General features: G+C 43.6%; 1 protein-coding gene across 1 annotated transcript in view; it reads left to right on the top strand.

Annotated features, from left to right (window-relative positions):
- Nucleotides 1-389: 389 nt before the first annotated feature.
- Nucleotides 390-20573, top strand: part of LOC126416530 (uncharacterized protein K02A2.6-like) — an 88856-nt gene continuing 68672 nt past the window's right edge. The window contains exon 1 of the mRNA XM_050084277.1: nucleotides 390-1552. Coding sequence (XP_049940234.1) covers nucleotides 526-1552 — 1027 coding nt within the window. The 5' untranslated portion in view covers nucleotides 390-525. The remainder of the gene's footprint in view (nucleotides 1553-20573) is intronic.

Below are 20573 nucleotides of genomic sequence, written 5' to 3'. Positions count from 1 at the left end.
CTGCCATTCGGGTGTGCATCCGCCCCTGCCTTGTTTCAGCAATATTTACAAACTATTTGTGCGTCGGTCCCTACTGCAGCAAACTATCTGGACGATATAGTGATCTCCGGACAGACAGAAGAAGATCATCTTGCGAACTTACGAACATTATTTCAGGTCTTGCGGCAAAATGGTCTTCGCTTGAGGAAGGACAAATGTGTGTTTTTTGCTCGTGACTTACCATACCTGGGACATGTCATTAATGCCCAAGGCATACATCCGAGTCCAGAGCACCTCCGTGCCATACAAGAATTGCCTTCCCCTCAAAATATGAAACAGCTACAGAGTGTGTTAGGTAAAATTAATTATTACAATAAATTTGTGCGCAATGCCTCTTCCATTTCAGCTCCGCTTCATCGCTTACGCCGTAAAGGTGTTCCGTTTCTCTGGACGACGGAATGCGAACGCGCCTTTCGCCAGTTGAAATCGGCGTTGCTTTCTAATACTTGCCTTACGCCATTCGATCCCCAGAAACCCCTTTTGTTGATGGTAGATGCATCGGATTTCGGGATCGGTGCTGTGCTTGCGCACAAAGTTGGCTCCCATGATCGCCCTATTGCCTTTGCGTCCAAATTGCTCTCGTCTGCGCAAAGAAATTATTCACAGATAGAGAAAGAAGCTTTGGCTCTCGTGTTTGGTGTTACTAAGTTCCATGATTTCTTGTATGGTCGTCACTTTACCATCATCACAGACCACAAACCTTTGACATCGCTTTTTCATCCGACCAAGCCTGTACCTCCACGTACAGCGCAGAAATTCATTCGCTGGTCTATTTTCCTCTCGCAGTACCGCTACGATATCTTGTATCGGTCCACTGCTAAGCACGGAAACGCCGATGCGTTGTCCCGTTTGCCTGTTGCTGAGGATAAAGCATTCGATTCTTCCGAACTTGCTTGCATGTTCATTGATTCGGAAACCGATGAAGTGGTCGAATCGTTTCCGATTGATTTTCGTCGTGTCGCTACAGCCACAGCTGCTGACCCTGTCCTTGCTACTGTTTTACGTTTTGTTACTACGCAATGGCCTTTGTCAAAGTCTCGGATCGAGGATCCGTTGGTTCGCCGATTTTTTGCTCACAAGGAGAGACTTTTTGTTCGACGTGGCGTTTTGTTGTTGCGTTCTGATAATGATCAGTCCAGAGTCGTGGTCCCACGTTCGTTACAGTCCTCTGTTTTACGGCTTCTTCACCAAGGACATTGGGGTATAGTGCGAACGAAACAACTTGCTCGTCAGCACTGTACTTGGTTCGGAATCGATGCTGCGATTACGAATATGTGTTCTTCGTGCCCGGCGTGTGCCGAACAACAATCCGCACCGCCGCGGAAAGTCTTTGCGTGGCCAAAAGCCACTTCCCCTTGGCAACGCTTGCACATTGATTTTGCTGGTCCATTCTGGAATGCTCGATGGTTGGTTCTGGTCGATGCCTTCAGTAATTTTCCTTTTGTTGTCCGGATGTCTTCCACGACGTCCTCCGCCACCATCCAAGCGTTGTCTGCTATCTTTTGCATTGAAGGTCTTCCGCAGACTATTGTTTCCGACAATGGCCCACAATTCATGTCCGCAGAATTTCAGTCATTCTGCCAGGCCAATGGTATTCAACATCTGACATCCGCGCCGTTTTCGCCTCAGTCCAACGGTGCCGCTGAACGATTGGTCCGGACTTTCAAGTCACAGATGTTGAAATTGAAAGAGTCGCATTCTCGGGAGGACGCATTGTTGCTCTTTTTGTCTTCGTATCGCTCTCAGCCCCGAGATGGTCGCTCGCCGGCCGAGTTGCTCCACGGTCGTCCTCATCGCACCTTGATGTCTTTGCTGCATCCGCCGCATCAGGTTCCTGTGCAGCGGCAGACTCCTGCTTTTGCTCCAGGCGACGTTGTATTTTATCGCAACTATCGAGGTTCACGGCGTTGGCTCGCAGGGCGCATTCTTCGCTGCCTCGGCCGCGCGATGTACTTGGTTTTGGGGGCCTCTGGTGAGGTGCGTCGGCATCTCAATCAGCTGCGCCTCTGTCGTCTCTCGGGTTCTGCCGCTCCCCGTCTGCTTTCAGCGACGGTGCCGTCCGGTCAGCGCCCTGGGGACCCAACTACTGGCTCGCCTCATCCCCAGGTGTTACCGACGATGCCTTCCATTTTGCCCCATGGCGACGCGCCGCCGCAGCAGCAGCAGCCGCCGCCGCCGCCGCTTGTTCTCCCGCCGGCGCCGCCCGCATTCGACGCTTCGTTGCAGCCGCCAAGCGCCTCCCAGGGTCACGCGCCGCCGATCGCTTCCCGTGACCAGCTGTCCTCCGCCATGGAACTCCCGCCCGCTCCGGACCACAAGACGTCATCGCGCGTCGGCTACCCCGACGCAATGGAGGTTGATCATTCGGTCCCTCCTCTCTCTTTACGGGCGCATACACCGCATGTTGACGTGCACCCTGGACTAGTTTTTCAGGCGTTTCCTAGCTCCCCTCGGACCGAATGGCCGGGTGCGGGTGGCACAGCCTCGCCTGTTGTTAGGCTCCCCACCTCCTCGCATACGTCAACATGTGGTCCTCCCCACGGCGGGCGGAAGCCTTATCACACGACCGTTCGCCGATTTGCGGGGGAGGAATGTGGTGTCACCGCCAGACACCACACTTGCTAGGTGGTAGCTTAAATCGGCCGCGGTCCATTTAGTACATGTCGGACCCGCGTGTCGCCACTGTGTAATCGCAGACCTAGAGCCACCACCAAGGCAGGTCTCGTGATACGAGAGAGCACTCGCCCCAGTTGTACGAGAACCTAGCTACCGCCCAGTTGTACGAGAACCTAGCTACCGACCAGATGTACGAAGCCTTTCTCTCTCATTAGCCGAGAGACAGAATAGCCATCAGCTAAGTTAATGGCTACGAACTAGCAAGGCGCCATTTGTATCCGTGCCTATAGCTTACGAGTATTCAAGAGAGATGTATTCCAAGGACTAATTAAAAGATAAGTAATAAGCATCTACATACTTTTCTTCTTATTCATTTATAAGTTCTCATGTTCCAGACTTCACGCCCGTCGGCGTTAGCCTTGCGTGCCCTATCGGCTACAGCGTTAGTCTAGCGTTCATTTTCAGCCATATCAACTTCACGGTGTCGGCCCAGCTACCGACACAACAGGAATTAAATACGAAAGGCACAATGCCACCTTAAGTACAAGAATAAAGATTCTTCTTACAGTCGGTGCTTTTAGCATTCCCTGTGAGACCAGTATTAGTTTCCGATACACCACTGCAGGTTCAGTGTATTCCATGGACTTTCACATCGACGATGAAACACAGAAATGGCATCGGAAAGAAATACAAAGGGCACAATGCCGCCTTAAGTAGAAGCATAGAAACTCTTCTTACAGTCGGTGCTTTGAGCATTCCCTGTGAGACCAGTATTAGTTTCCGATACACCACTTTAGGTTCAATGTATTCCTTATACCTTCATTTTGACGATTATACACAGAAATCGCATCGGAATTAAATACAAAAGGCACAATGCCGCCTTAAGTACAAGAATAGAGACTCTTCTTTCTGTCGGTGCTTTGAGCATTCCCTGTAAGACCAGTATTAGTTTCCGTTACACCACTGCAGGCCCAATGTATTCCTTGGACCTTCACATTGACGATGAAACACAGAAATCACATCGGAATAAATACAAAAGGCACAATTCCGCCTTAAGTACAAGAATACAGACTCTACTTACAGTCAGTGCTTTGAGCATTCCCTGTGAGACCAGTATTTGTTTCCGATACACCACTGCAGGTTCAATGTATTCCATGGACCATCCCATTGACGATGAAACACAGAAATCGCATTGCAATTAATTACCAAAGGCACAACGCCGCCTTCAGTACAAGACTAGGGACTCTTCTTACAGTCGGTGCTTTGAGCATTCCCTGTGAGACTAGTATTAGTTTCCGATACACCACTGCAGGTTCAGTGTATTCTTTGGACTCTCACATCGACGATGAAACACAGAAATGGCATCGGAAATAAATACAAAGGCCACAATGCCGCCTTAAGTACAAGAATAGACACTCTTCTTACAGTCGGTGCTTCGAGCATTCCCAGTGAGACCAGTATTAGTTGCCGATACACCACTGCAGGTTCAGTGTATTCCTTGGACTTTCACATCGACGACGAAAAACAGAAATGGCATCGGAATTAAATTCAAAGGGCACAATGCCACCTTAAGTACAAGAATAGACACTCTTCATACAGTCGGTGATTTGAGCATTCCCTGTGAGACCAGTATTAGTTTCCGATACACCACTGCAGGTTGAATGTATTCCTTGGAGCTTCACACTGAAGATGAAACACACAAATCGCATCGGAATTAAATACAAAGGCACAATGCCGCATTAAGTACAAGAATACAGACTCTACTTACAGTCGGTGCTTTGAGCATTCCCTGTGAGACCAGTATTAGTTTCCGATACACAACTGCAGGTTCAATGTACTCCTCGGACCTTCACATTGACGATGAAACACAGAAATCGCATCGGAATTAAATACAATAGGCCCAATGCCGCCATAAGTACAAGAATAGAGACTCTTCTTATAGTCGGTGCTTTGAGCATTCCCTGTGAGACCAGTATTAGCTTCCGATACACCACTGCAGGTTCAATGTATTCCTTGGACCTTCACATTGACGATTATACACAGAAATAGCATCGGAATTAAATACGAAAGGCACCATGCCGCCTTAAGTACAAGAATAGAGATTCTTCTTACAGTCGGTGCTTTGAGCATTCCCTGTGAGACCAGTATTAGTTTCCGATAAACCACTGCAGGTTCAGTGTATTCCTTGGACTTTCACATCGACGATGAAACACAGAAATGGCATCGGAATTGAACACAAAGGGCACAATGCCACCTTAAGTACAAGCATAGACACTCTTCTTACAGTCGGTGCTTTGAGCTTTCCCTGTGAGACCAGTATTTGTTTCCGATACAATATATTCCTTGGACCTTCACATTGCCGATTATACACAGAAATAGCATCGGAATTTAATCCAAAAGGCACAATGCCGCCTTAAGTACAGGAATAGAGATTCTACTTACAGTTGGTGCTTTGAGCATTCCCTGTGAGACCAGTATTAGTTGCCGATACACCACTGCAGGATCAGTGTATTCCTTGGACTTTCACATCGACGATGAAAAACAGAAATGGCATCGGAATTAAATTCAAAGGGCACAATGCCACCTTAAGTACAAGAATAGACACTCTTCATACAGTCGGTGCTTTGAGCATTCCCTGTGAGACCAGTATTAGTTTCCGATACACCACTGCAGGTAGAATGTATTCCTTGGAGCTTCACACTGAAGATGAAACACACAAATCGCATCGGAATTAAATACAAAGGCACAATGCCGCCTTAAGTACAAGAATAAGACTCTACTTACAGTCGGTGCTTTGAGCATTCCCTGTGAGACCAGTATTAGTTTCCGATACACAACTGCAGGTTCAATGTACTCCTCGGACCTTCACATTGTCGATGAAACACAGAAATCGCATCGGAATTAAATACAATAGGCCCAGTGCCGCCATAAGTACAAGAATAGAGACTCTTCTTACAGCCGGTGCTTTGAGCATTCCCTGTGAGACCAGTATTAGATTCCGATTTACCACTGCAGGTTCAATGCATACCTTGGACCTTCACATTCAAGATTATACACAGAAATCGCATCGGAATTCAATACAAAAGGCACAATGCCGCCTTAAGTACAAGGATAGAGACTCTTCTTACGGTCGGTGCTTTGAGCATTCCCTTTGAGACCAGTATTAGTTTCCGATACACCACTGCAGGTCCCATGTATTCCTTGGACCTTCACATTGACGATGAAACACAGAAATCGCATCGGAATAAATACAAATGGCACAATGCCGCCTTAAGTGCAAGAATACAGGCTCTACTTTCAGTCGGTGCTTTGAGCATTCCCTGTGAGACCAGTATTAGTTTCCGATACACCACTGCAGGTTCAATGTATTCCTTGGACCATCGCACTGACGATGAAACACAGAAATCGCATTGCAATTAAATACAAAAGGCGCAATGCCGCCTTAAGTACAAGAATAGAGACTCTTCTTACAGTCTGTGCTTTGTCCATTCCCTGTGAGACCAGTATTAGTATCCGATACACCACTGCAGATTCAATGTATTCCTTGGACATACACATTGACGATGAAACACTGAAATTACATCGGAATTAAATACAAAGGGGACAATGCCGCCTTAAGTACAAGAATAGAGAGTCTTCTTACTGTCGGTGCTTTGAGCATTCCCTGTGAGACCAGTATTGGTTTCCGATTCACCACTGCAGTTTCAATGTATTCCTTGGAATTACACATTGACGATGAAACACAGAAATGGCATCGGAATTAAATACAAAGGGCACAATGCCGCCTTAGGTACAAGAATAGACACTCTTCATACAGTCGGTGCTTTGAGCATTCCCTGTGAGACCAGTATTAGTTTCCGATACACCACTGCAGGTTCAATGTATTCCTCGGGCCTTCACATTGATGATGAAACACAGAAATCGTTTCGGAACTAAATACAAAAGGCCCAATGCCGATATAAGTACAAGAATAGAGACTCTTCTTACAGTCGGTGCTTTGAGCATTCCCTGTGAGACCAGTATTAGTATCCGATACACCACTGCAGGTTCAATGTATTCTTTGGACCTTCACATTGACGATTATACACAGAAATAGCATCGGAATTAAATACAAAAGGCACAATGCCGCCTTACGTACAAGAATGGAGACTCTTCTAACAGTCGATGCTTTGAGCATTCCTTGTGAAACCAGTATTAGTTTCCGATACACGACTGCAGGTTGAAATTATTCCTTGGAGCTTCACATTGACGATGAAACACACAAATCACATCGGAATTAAATACAAAAGGCACAATGCCGCCTTAAGTACAAGAATACAGACTCTACTTACAGTCGGTGCTTTGAGAATTCCCTGTGAGACCAGTATTAGTTTCCGATACAACACTTTAGGTTCAATGTATTCCTTATACCTTCACATTGACGATTATACACAGAAATCGCATCGGAATTAAATACAAAAGGCACAATGCCGCCTTAAGTAGTAGAATAGAGACTCTTCTTACTGTCGGTGCTTTGAGCATTCCCTGTCTGACCAGTATTAGTTTCCGATACACCACTGCAGGTCCAATGTATTCCTTGGACCTTCACATTGACGATGAAACACAGAAATCGCATCGGAATAAATACAAAAGGCACAATTCGGCCTTAAGTACAAGAATACGGTCTCTACTTACAGTCGGTGCTTTGAGCATTCCCTGTAAGACCAATATTAGTTTCCGATACACCACTGCAGATTCAATGGATTCCTTGGACCTTCACATTGACGATTATACACAGAAATGGCATCGGAATTAAATACGAAAGGCACCATGCCGCCATAAGTACAAGAATAGAGACTCTTCTTACAGTCGGGGCTTTGAGCATTCCCTGTGAGACCAGTATTAGTTTCCGATACACCACTGCAGGTTCAATGTATTCCTTGGACCTTCACATTGACGATTATACACAGAAATAGCATCGGAATTAAATACGAAAGGCACCATGCCTCCTTAAGTACAAGAATAGAGATTCTTCGTACAGTCGGTGCTTTGAGCATTCCCTGTGAGACCAGTATTAGTTTCCGATACACCACTGCAGGTTCAGTGTATTCCTTGGACATACACATTGACGATGAAATACTGAAATTACATCGGAATTAAATACAAAGGGAACAATGCCGCCTTAATTACAAGAATAGAGAGTCTTCTTACTGTCGGTGCTTTGAGCATTCCCTGTGAGACCAGTATTAGTTTCCGATACACCACTGCAGGTTCAATGTATTCCGTGGAATTACACATTGACGATGAAACACAGAAATGGCATCGGAATTAAATACAAAAGGCACAATGCAGCCTTACGTACAAGAATGGAGACTCTTCTTACAGTCGTTGCTTTGAGCATTCCTTGTGAGACCAGTATTAGTTTCCGATACACGACTGCAGGTTGAAATTATTCCTTGGAGCTTCACATTGACGATGAAACACACAAAGCACATCGGAATTAAATACAAAAGGCACAATGCCGCCTTAAGTACAAGAATACAGACTCTACTTACAGTCGGTGCTTTGAGAATTCCCTGTGAGACCAGTATTAGTTTCCGATACAACACTTTAGGTTCAATGTATTCCTTATACCTTCACATTGACGATTATACACAGAAATCGCATCGGAATTAAATACAAAAGGCGCAATGCCGCCTTAAGTACAAGAATAGAGACTCTTCTTACCGTCTGTGCTTTGTCCATTCCCTGTGAGACCAGTATTAGTATCCGATACACCACTGCAGGTTCAATGTATTCCATGGACCATCGCATTGACGATGAAACACAGAAATCGCATTGCAATTAAATACCAAAGGCACAATGCCGCCTTAAGTACAAGAATAGATACTCTTCTTACAGTCTGTGCTTTGTCCATTCCCTGTGAGGCCAGTATTAGTATCGGATACACCACTGCAGGTTCAATGTATTCCTCGGACATACACATTGACGATTACACACAGAAATCGCATCGGAATTAAATACGAAAGGCACAATGCCGCCTTAAGTACAAGATTAGAGACTCTTCTTACAGTCGGTGCTTTGAGCATTCCCTGTGAATCTAGTATTAGTTTTCGATACACCACTGCAGGTACAGTGTATTCCTCGGACTTACACATCGACGATGAAACACAGAAATGGCATCGGAATTAAATACAAAGGGCACAATGCCGCCTTAAATACAAGAATAGACACTCTTCTTCAGTCGGTGCTTTGAGCATTCCCTGTGAGACCAGTATTACATTCCGATACACCACTGCAGTTTCAATGTATTCCTTGGACCTTCACATTGACGATGAATGACAGAAATCGCATCGGAATTCAATACAAAAGGCCCAATGCCGCCTTAAGTACAAGAATAGAGATTCTACTTACAGTGGGTACTTTGAGCATTCCCTGTGAGACCAGTATTAGTTTCCGATACACCACTGCAGGTTGAATGTATTCCTTGGAGCTTCACATTGAAGATGAAACACACAAATCAAATCGGAATTAAATAGAATAGGCACAATGCCACCTTAAGTACAAGAATACAGACTCTACTTACAGTCGGTGCTTTGAGCATTCACTGTGAGACCAGTATTGGTTTCCGATACACAACTGCAGGTTCAATGTATTCCTCGGACCTTCACATTGACGATGAAACACAGAAATCGCATCGGAATTAAATACAATAGGCCCAATGCCGCCATAAGTACAAGAATAGAGACTCTTCTTACAGTCGGTGCTTTGAGCATTCCCTGTGAGACCAGTATTAGTTTCCGATACACCACTGCAGGTTCAGTGTATTCCTTGGACTTTCACATCGACGATGAAACACAGAAATGGCATCGGAATTGAACACAAAGGGCACAATGCCGCCTTAACTACAAGCATAGACACTCTTGTTACAGTCGGTGCTTTGAGCATTCCTGTGAGACCAGTATTAGTTTCCGATACACCACTTTAGGTTCAATGTATTCCTTGGACCTTCACATTGAAGATTATACACAGAAATCGCATCGGAATTAAATACAAAAGGCACAATGCCGCTTAAGTACAAGAATAGAGATTCTTCTTACGGTCGGTGCTTTGAGCATTCCCTGTGAGACCAGTATTAGTTTCCGATTCACCACTGCAGGTTCAATGTATTCCTTGGAAATACACATTGACGATGAAACACAGAAGTGGCATCGGAATTAAACACAAAGGGCACAATGCCGCCTTAAGTACAAGAATAGACACTCTTCATACAGTCGGTGCTTTGAGCATACCCTGTGAGGCCAGTATTAGTTTCCGATACACCACTGCAGGTTCAATGTATTCCTTGCACCTTCACATTAACGATTACACACAGAAATCGCATCGGAATTAAATACAAAAGGCACAATGCCGCCTTAAGTACAAAAATAGAGACTCTTCTTACAGTCGGTGCTTTGAGCATTCCCTGTGAGACCAGTATTTGTTTCCGAACACCACTGCTGGTTCAATGTATTCCTTGGACATACACATTGACGATGAAACACTGATATTACATCGGAATTAAATACAAAAGCCACAATGCCTCCTTAACTACACGAATAGAAACTCTTCTTACAGTCGGTGCTTTGAGCATTCCCTGTGAGACCAGTATTAGTTTCCGATACACCACTTTATGTTCAAGGTATTCCTTGGACCTTCACATTGACGATGAAACACAGAAGTTGCATTGGAATTAAATACAACAGGCACAATGCCGCCTTACGTACAAGAATGGAGACTCTTCTTACAGTAGGTGCTTGGAGCATTCCCTGTGAGACCAGTATTAGTTTCCGATACACCACTGCAGGTTCAATGTATTCCTTGGACCTTTACATTGACGATTATACACAGAAATAGCATCGGAATTAAATACGAAAGGCACAATGCCGCCTTAAGTACAAGAATAGAGATTCTTCTTACAGTCGGTGCTTTGAGCATTCCCTGTGAGACCAGTATTAGTTTCCGATACACCACTGCAGGTTCAGTGTATTCCTTGGACTTTCACATCGACGATGAAACACAGAAATGGCATCGGAATTAAATACAAAGGGCACAATGCTGCCTAAAGTAGAAGCAAAGAAACTCTTCTAACAGTCGGTGCTTTGAGCATTCCCTGTGAGACCAGTATTAGTTTCCGGTACACCACTATAAGTTCAATGTATTCCTCATACCTTCACATTGACGATTATACACAGAATTCGCATCGGAATTAAATACAAAAGGCACAATGCCGCCTTAAGTACAAGAATAGAGACTCTTCTTACTGTCGGTGCTTTGAGCATTCCCTGTCAGACCAGTATTAGTTTCCGATACACCACTGCAGGTCCAATGTATTCCTTGGACCTTCACATTGACGATGAAACACAGAAATCGCATCGGAATAAATACAAAAGGCACAATTCCGCCTTAAGTACAAGAATACAGACTCTACTTACAGTCGGTGCTTTGAGCATTCCCTGTGAGACCAGTATTAGTTTCCGATACACCACTGCAGGTTCAATGTATTCCATGGACCATCGCATTGACGATGAAACATAGAAATCGCATTGCAATTAAATACCAAAAGCACAATGCCGCCTTAAGTACAAGAATAGAGACTCTTCTTACAGTCTGTGCTTTGTCCATTCCCTGTGAGACCTGTATTAGTATCGGATACACCACTGCAGATTCAATGTATTCCTTGGACATACACATTGACGATTGCACACAGAAATCGCATCGGAATTAAATACGAAAGGCACAATGCCGCCTTAAGTACAAGACTAGGGACTCTTCTTACAGTCGGTGCTTTGAGCATTCCCTGTGAGACCAGTATTAGTTTCCGATACACCACTGCAGGTTCTGTGTATTCCTTGGACTTTCACATCGACGATGAAACACAGAAATGGCATCGGAAAGAAATACAAAGGGCACAATGCCGCCTTAAGTACAAGAATAGACACTCTTCTTACAGTCGGTGCTTTGAGCATTCCCTGTGAGACCAGTATTAGTTTCCGATACACCACTGCAGGTTCAATGTATTCCTCGGTCCTTCACATTGGCGATGAAACACAGAAATCGAATCGGAATTAAATACAAAAGGCCCAATGCCGCCTTAAGTACAAGAACAGAGACTCATCTTACAGTCGGTGCTTTGAGCATTCCCTGTGAGACCAGTATTAGTTTCCGATACACCACTTCAGGTTCAATATATTCCTTGGACCTTCACATTGCCGATTATACACAGAAATAGCATCGGAATTAAATCCAAAAGGCACAATGCCACCTTAAGTACAAGACTAGAGATACTACTTACAGTCGGTGCTTTGAGCATTCCCTGTGAGACCAGTATTAGTTGCCGATACACCACTGCAGGTTCAGTGTATTCCTTGGACTTTCAAATCGACGATGAAAAACAGAAATGGCATCGGAATTAAATACAAAGGGCACAATGCCGCCTTAAGTACAAGAATAGACACTCTTCATACAGTCGGTGTCTTGAGCATTCCCTGTGAGACCAGTATTACTTTCCGATTCACCACTGCAGGTTCAATGTATTCCTTGGACCTTCACATTGACGATTATGCACAGAAATCCCATCGGAATTAAATACAAAAGTCACATTGCCGCCTTAAGTACAAAAATAGAGACTCTTCTTACAGTCGGTGCTTTGAGCATTCCCTGTGAGACCAGTTTTAGTATCCGATACACCACTGCAGATTCAATGTATTCCTTGGACATACACATTGACGATGAAACACTGAAATTACATCGGAATTAAATACAAAAGGAACAATGTCGCCTTAAGTACAAGAATAGAGACTCTTCTTGATGTCGGTGCTTTGAGCATTCCCTGCGAGACCAATATTAGTTTCCGATACACCACTGCAGGTTCAATGTATTCCTTGGACATTCACATTGACGATGAAACACTGAAATTACATCGGAATTAAATACAAAAGCCACAATGCCTCCTTAACTACAAGAATTGAAACTCTTCTTACAGTCGGTGCTTTGAGCATTCCCTGTGAGACCAGTATTAGTTGCCGATACACCACTTTAGGTTCAATGTATTCCTTGGACCTTCAAATTGACGATGAAACACAGAAATTGCATTGGAATTAAATACAACAGGCACAATGCCGCCTTACGTACGAGAATGGAGACACTTCTTACAGTCGGTGCTTTGAGCATTCCATGTGAGACCAGTATTAGTTTCCGATACACCACTGCAGGTTGAATGTATTCCTTGGTGCTTCACATTGACGATGAAACACACAAATCGCATCGGAATTAAATACAAAAGGCACAATGTCGCCTTAAGTACAAGAATACAGACCCTACTTACAGTCGGTGCTTTGAGCATTCCCTGTGAGACCAGTATTAGTTTCCGATACACCACTGCATGTTCAATATATTCCTCGGACCGTCACATTGACGATTATACACAGAAATAGCATCGGAATTAAATACGAAAGGCACAATGCCGCCTTAAGTACAAGAATAGAGATTCTTCTTACAGGCGATGCTTTGAGCATTCCCTGTGAGACCAGTATTCGTTTCCGATACACCACTGCCAGTTCAGTGTATTCCTTGGACTTTCACATCGACGATGAAACACAGAAATGGCATCGGAATTAAATACAAAGGGCACAATGCCGCCTTAAGTACAAGCGTAGACACTCTTCTTACAGTTGGTGCTTTGAGCATTCCCTGTGAGACCAGTATTAGTATCCGATACACCACAGCAGGTTCAATGTATTCCTTGGACCTACACACTGACGATGAAAGACAGAAATCGCATCGGAATTAAATACGAAAGTCCCAGTGCCGCCTTAAGTACCCAAATAGATTCTTCTTACAGTCGTTGCTTTGAGCATTCCCTGTGAGACCAGTATTAGTTTCCGATATACCACTGCAGGTTCAATGTATTCCTTGGACCTTCTCATTGACGATTATGCACAGAAATCGCATCGGAATTAAATACAAAAGGCACAATGCCGCCTTAAGTACAAGAGTAGAGACTCTTCTTACAGTCGGTGCTTTGAGCATTCCCTGTGAGACCAGTATTAGTTTCCGATACACCACTGCAGATCCAATGTATTCCGTGGACCTTCACATTGACGATGAAACACAGAAATCGCATCGGAATAAATACAAAAGGCACAATGCCGCCTTAATTACAAGAACACAGACTCTACTTACAGTAGGTGCTTTGAGCATTCCCTGTGAGACCAGTATTAGTTTCCGATACACCACTGCAAGTTCAATGTATTCCTTGTACCATCGCATTGACGATGAAACACAGATATCGCATTGCATTTAAATACAAAAGGCACAATGCCGCCTTAAGTACAAGAATAGAGACTCTTCTTACAGTCTGTGCTTTGTCCATTCCCTGTGAGACCAGTATTAGTATCCGATACACCACTGCAGATTCAATGTATTCCTTGGACATACACATTGACGATGAAACACTGAAATTACATCGGAATTAAATACAAAAGGAACAATGCCGCCTTAAGTACAAGAATAGAGACTCTTCTTACTGTCGGTGCTTTGAGCATTCCCTGTGAAACCAGTATTAGTTTCCGATACACCACTGCAGGTTCAATGTATTCCTTGGAATTGCACATTGACGATGAAACACTGAAATTTCATCGGAATTAAATACAAAGGGCACAATGACGCCTTAAGTACAAGCAGAGTGAGACTTCTTAGAGTCTGTGTTTTGATCCTATCCTGTGTGACGCGTATTAGTTTCCGATACGCCACTGCAGGTTCAATGTATTCCTTGGACCTTCACATTGACGATTACACACAGAAATCGCATCGGAATTAAATACAAAAGGCACAATGCCGCCTTAAGTACAAGAATAGAGACTCTTCTTACAGTCGGTGTTTGAGCATTCATTGTGAGACCAGTATTAGTTTCCGATACACCACTGCAGGTTCAATGTATTCCTTGGACCTTCACATTGACGATGAAACACGGAAATCGCATCGGAATTAAATACAAAAGGCACAATGCCGCCTTAAGTACAAGAATACAGACTCTACTTACAGTCGGTGCTTTGAGCATTCCATGTGAGACCAGTATTAGTTTCTGATACACCACTGCAGGTTCAGTGTATTCCTCGGACTTTCACATCGACGATGAAACACAGAAATGGCATCGGAATTAAATACAAAGGGCACAATGCCACCTCAAGTACACGAATGGAGACTCTTCTTGCAGTCGGTGCTTTGAGCATTCCCTGTGAGACCAGTATTAGTTTCCGATACACCACTGCAGGTTCAAAGTATTGCTTGGACCTGCACATAGGCGATGAAAGACAGAAATCGCATCGGAATTAAATACAAACTGCCCAATGCCGCCTTAAGTACAAGAATAGAGACTCTTCTTACAGTCGGTGCTTTGAGCATTCCCTGTGAGACCAGTATTAGTTTCGGGATACACCACTGCAGGTTCAATGTATTCCTTGGACCTTCACATTGTCGATTATACACAGAAATCGCATCGGAATTAAATACAAAAGGCACAATGCCGCCTTAAGTACAAGAATAGAGACTCTTCATACAGTAGGTGCTTTGAGCATTCCCTGTGAGACCAGTATTAGTTTCCGATATACCACTGCAGGTTCAATGTATTCCTTGGACCTTCACATTGACGATGAAACACAGAAATCGCATCGGAATTAAATACAAAAGGCACAATGCCGCCTTAAGTACAAGAATACTGACTCTACTTACAGTCTGTGCTTTGAGCATTATCTGTGATACCAGTATTAGTATCCGATACACCACTGCAGATTCTATATATCCCTTGGACATACACATTGACGATGAAACTCTGAAATTACATCGGAATTAAATACAAAAGGAACAATGTCGCCTTAAGTACAAGATTAGGGACTCTTCTTACTGTCGGTGCTTTGAGCATACCCTGTGACACCAGTATTAGTTTCCGATACACCACTGCTGGTTCAATGTATTTCTTGGAAATACGCATTGACGATGAAACACTGAAATTACATCGGAATTAAGTACAAAGTGCACAATGACGCCTTAAGTACAAGCAGAGTGAGACTTCTTAGAGTCTGTGTTTTGATCCTTACCTGTGCGACCCGTATTAGTTTCCGATACGCCACTGCAGGTACAATGTATTCCTTGGACCTTCACATTGACGATTACACACAGAAATCGCATCGGAATTAAATACAAAAGGCACAATGCCGCCTTAAGTACAAGAATAGAGACTCTTCTTACAGTCGGTGCTTTGAGCATTCCCTGTGAGACCAGTATTAGTTTCCGATACACCACTGCATGTTCAGTGTATTCCTTGGACTTTCACATCGATGATGAAACACAGAAATGGCATCGGAATTATATACAAAGGGCATAATGCCGCCTTAAGTAAAAGAATAGGCACTCTTCTTACAGACGGTGATTTGAGCATTCCCTGTGAGACCAGTATTAGTTTCCGATACACCACTGCAGGTTCAATGTGTTCCTTGGACTTTCACATTGGCGATGAAACACAGAAATCGCATCGGAATCAAATACAAAAGGCACAATGCCGCCTTAAGTACAAGAATACAGACTCTTCTTACTGTCGGTGTTTTGAGCATTCCCTCTGAGACCAGTATTAGTTTCCGATACACCACTGCAGGTCCAATGTATTCCTTGGATCTTCACATTGACGATGAACCACAGAAAGCGCATCGGAATTAAATACAAAAGACACAATGCCGCCTTAAGTACAAGATTAGAGACTCTTCTTACAGTCGGAGCTTTGAGCATTCCCTGTGAGACCAGTATTAGTTTCCGATTCACCACAGCAGGTTCAATGTATACCTTGGACCTTCACATTGACGATTATACACAGAAATCGCATCGGAATTAAATACAAAATTCACAGTGCCGCCTTAAGTACAAGAATGGAGACTCTTCTTACAGTCGGTGCTTTGAGCATTCCCTGTGAGACCAGTATTAGTTTCCGATACACCACTGCAGGTTCAGTGTATTCCTTGTACTTTCACATCGACGATGAATCACAGAAATGGCATCGGAATTAAATACAAAGAGCACAATGCCGCCTCAAGTACAAGAATAGACACTCTTCTTACAGTCGGTGCTTTGAGCATTCCCTGTGAGACCAGTATTAGTTTCCGATACACCACTGCAAGTTCAATGTATTCCTTGGACCTTCACATTGACGATGAAAGACAGAAATCGCATCAGAATTAAATACAAAAGGCCCAATGCCGCCTTAAGTACAAGAATAGAGACTCTTCTTATAGTCGGTGCTTTGAGCATTCCCTGTGAGACCAGTATTAGTTTCCGATACACCACTGCAGGTTCAATGTATTCCTTGGACCTTCACATTGACGATTATACACAGAAATTGCATCGGAATTAAATACAAAACGCAAAATGCAGCCTTAAGTACAAGAATAGAGACTCTTCTTACAGTCGGTGCTTTGAGCATTCCCTGTGAGACCAGTATTAGTATCCGATACACCACTGCAGATTCAATGTATTCCTGGGACATACACATTGACGATGAAACACTGAAATTACATCGGCATTGAATACAAAAGCAACAATGCCGCCTTAGGTACAAGAATAGAGAAACCTTCTTACAGTCGGTGCTTTAAGCATTCCCTGTGAGACCAGTATTAGTATCCAATACACCACTCAGTGTTCAATGTATTCCTTGGACATACACATTGACGATGAAACACTGAAATTACATCGGAATTAAATGCAAAAGGAACAATGTCGCCTTAAGTACAAGAATAGAGACTCTTCTTACTGTCGGTGTTTTGAGCATTTCCTCTGAGACCAGTATTAGTTTCCGATACACCACTGCAGGTCCAATGAATTCCTTGGACCGTCACATTGACGATGAAACACAGAAATCGCATCGGAATTAAATACAAAAGGCACAATGCCGCCTTAAGTACAAGAATAGATACTCTTCTTCCAGTCGGTGCTTTGAGCATTCCCTGTGAGACCAGTATTAGTTTCCGATTCACCACTGCAGGTTCAGTGTATTCCTTGTACTTTCACATCGACGATGAAACACAGAAATGGCATCGGAATTAAATACAAAGGGCACAATGCCGCCTCAAGTACAAGAATAGACACTCCTCTTACAGTCGGTGCTTTGAGCTTTCCCTGTGAGACCAGTATTAGTTTCCGATACACCACCGCAGGTTCAATGTATTCCTTGGACCTTAACATTGACGATTATACACAGAAATCGCACCGGAATTAAATACAAAAGGCACAATGCCGCCTTAAGTACAAGAATACAGACTCTACTTACCGTCGGTGCTTTGAGCATTCCCTGTGAGACCAGTATTAGTTTCCGATACACCACTGCAGGTTCAATGTATTCCTTGGACCTTCACATTGACGATGAAACACAGAAATCGCATCGGAATTAAATTCAAAATGGCACAATGTTGCCTTAAGTACAAGAATAGGGACTCTTCTTACTGTCGGTGCTTTGAGCATACCCTGTGACACCAGTATTAGTTTCCGATACACCACTGCTGGTTCAATGTATTCCTTGGAAATACGCATTGACGATGAAACACTGAAATTACATCGGAATTAAATACAAGGGCACAATGACGCCTGAAGTACAAGCAGAGTGAGACTTCTTAGAGTCTGTGTTTTGATCCTTTCCTGTGCGACCCGTATTAGTTTCCGATACGCCACTGCAGGTACAATGTATTCCTTGGACCTTCACATTGACGATTACACACAGAAATCGCATCGGAATTAAATACAAAAGGCACAATGCCGCCTTAAGTACAAGAATAGAGACTCTTCTTACACTCGGTGCTTTGAGCATTCCCTGTGAGACCAGTATTAGTTTCCGATACACCACTGCAGGTTCAGTGTATTCCTTGGACTTTCACATCGATCATGAAACACAGAAATGGCATCGGAATTATATACAAAGGGCACAATGCCGCCTTAAGTAAAAGAATAGGCACTCTTCTTACAGACGGTGATTTGAGCATTCCCTGTGAGACCAGTATTAGTTTCCGATACACCACTGCAGGTTCAATGTATTCCTTGCACTTTCACATTGACGATGAAACACAGAAATCGCATCGGAATTAAATACAAAAGGCACAATGCCGCCTTAAGTACAAGAATACAGACTCTACTTACAGTCGGTGCTTTGAGCATTCCCTGTGAGACCAGTATTAGTTTCCGATACACCACTGCAGGTTCAATGTATTCCTTGGACATTCACATTGACGATGAAACACAGAAATCGCATCGGAATTAAATACAAAAGACACAATGCCGCCTTAAGTACAAGAATAGAGACTCTTCTAACAGTCGGTGCTATGAGCATACCCTGTGAGACCAGTATTAGTATACGGTACACCACTTCAGGTTCAATGTATTCCTTGGACATACACATCGACGATGAAACACAGAAATGGCATCGGAATTAAATTCAAAGGGCACAATGCCGGCTTAAGTACAACAATAGAGACTCTTCTTACAGTCGGTGCTTTGAGCATTCCCTGTGAGACCAGTATTAGTATCCGATACACCACTGAGTATTCAATGTATTCCTTGGACATACACATTGACGATGAAACACTGAAATTACATCGGAATTAAATGCAAAAGGAACAATGTCGCTTTAAGTACAAGAATAGAGACTCTTCTTACTGTCGGTGTTTTGAGCATTCCCTCTGAGACCAGTATTAGTTTCCAATACACCACTGCAGGTCCAATGTATTCCTTGGATCTTCACATTGACGATGAAACACAGAAAGCGCATCGGAATTAAATACAAAAGGCACAATGCCGCCTTAAGTACAAGAATAGAGACACTTCTTACAGTCGGTGCTTTGAGCATTCCCTGTGAGACCAGTATTAGCTTCCGATTCACCACAGCAGGTTCAATGTATACCTTGGACCTTCACATTGACGATTATACACAGAAATCGCATCGGAATTATATACAAAAGGCACAATGCCGCCTTAAGTACAAGAATAGAGACTTTTCTAACAGTCGGTGCTTTGAGCATTCCTTGTGAGACCAGTATTAGTTTCCGATACACCACTGCAGGTTCAGTGTATTCCTTGTACTATCACATCGACGATGAATCACAGAAATGGCATCAGAATTAAATACAAAGGGCACAATGCCGCCTCAAGTACAAGAATAGACACTCTTCTTACAGTCGGTGCTTTGAGCATTCCCTGTGAGACCAGTATTAGTTTCCGATACACCACTGCAAGTTCAATGTATTCCTTGGACCTTCACATTGAAGTTGACAGACAGAAATCGCATAAGAATTAAATACAAAAGGCCCAATGCCGCCTTAAGTACAAGAATAGAGACTCTTCTTACAGTCGGTGCTTTGAGCATTCCCTGTGAGACCAGTATTAGTTTCCGATACACCACTGCAGGTTCAATGTATACCTTGGACCTTCACATTGGCGATTATACACAGAAATCGCATCGGAATTAAATACCAAAGGCACAATACCGCCTTAAGTACAAGAATAGAGACTATTCTCATTGCCGGTGCGTCGAGTATTCCCTGTGAGACCAGTATTACTTTCCGATACACCACTGCAGGTTCAATGTAATCCTTGAACATACACATTGACGATGAAACACTGAAATTACATCGGAATTAAATACAAAGGGCATAATGACGCCTTAAGTGCAAGAAGAGTGAGACTTCTTAGAGTCTGTGCTTTGATCCTATCCTGTGACACCAGTATTAGGTTCCGATACAACACTGCAGTGTCAATGTATTCCTTGGACCTTCACATTGACGATGAAACACAGAAATCGCATCGGAATTAAATACAAAGGGCAGAATGCCGCGATAAGTACAAGAATAGAGACTCTTCTAACAGTCGGT

Source organism: Schistocerca serialis, chromosome 8 (assembly GCF_023864345.2).
Source record: "Schistocerca serialis cubense isolate TAMUIC-IGC-003099 chromosome 8, iqSchSeri2.2, whole genome shotgun sequence".
NCBI classification, from domain to species: domain Eukaryota; kingdom Metazoa; phylum Arthropoda; class Insecta; order Orthoptera; family Acrididae; genus Schistocerca; species Schistocerca serialis.
This window is presented reverse-complemented; position numbering and strand designations above follow the sequence as displayed.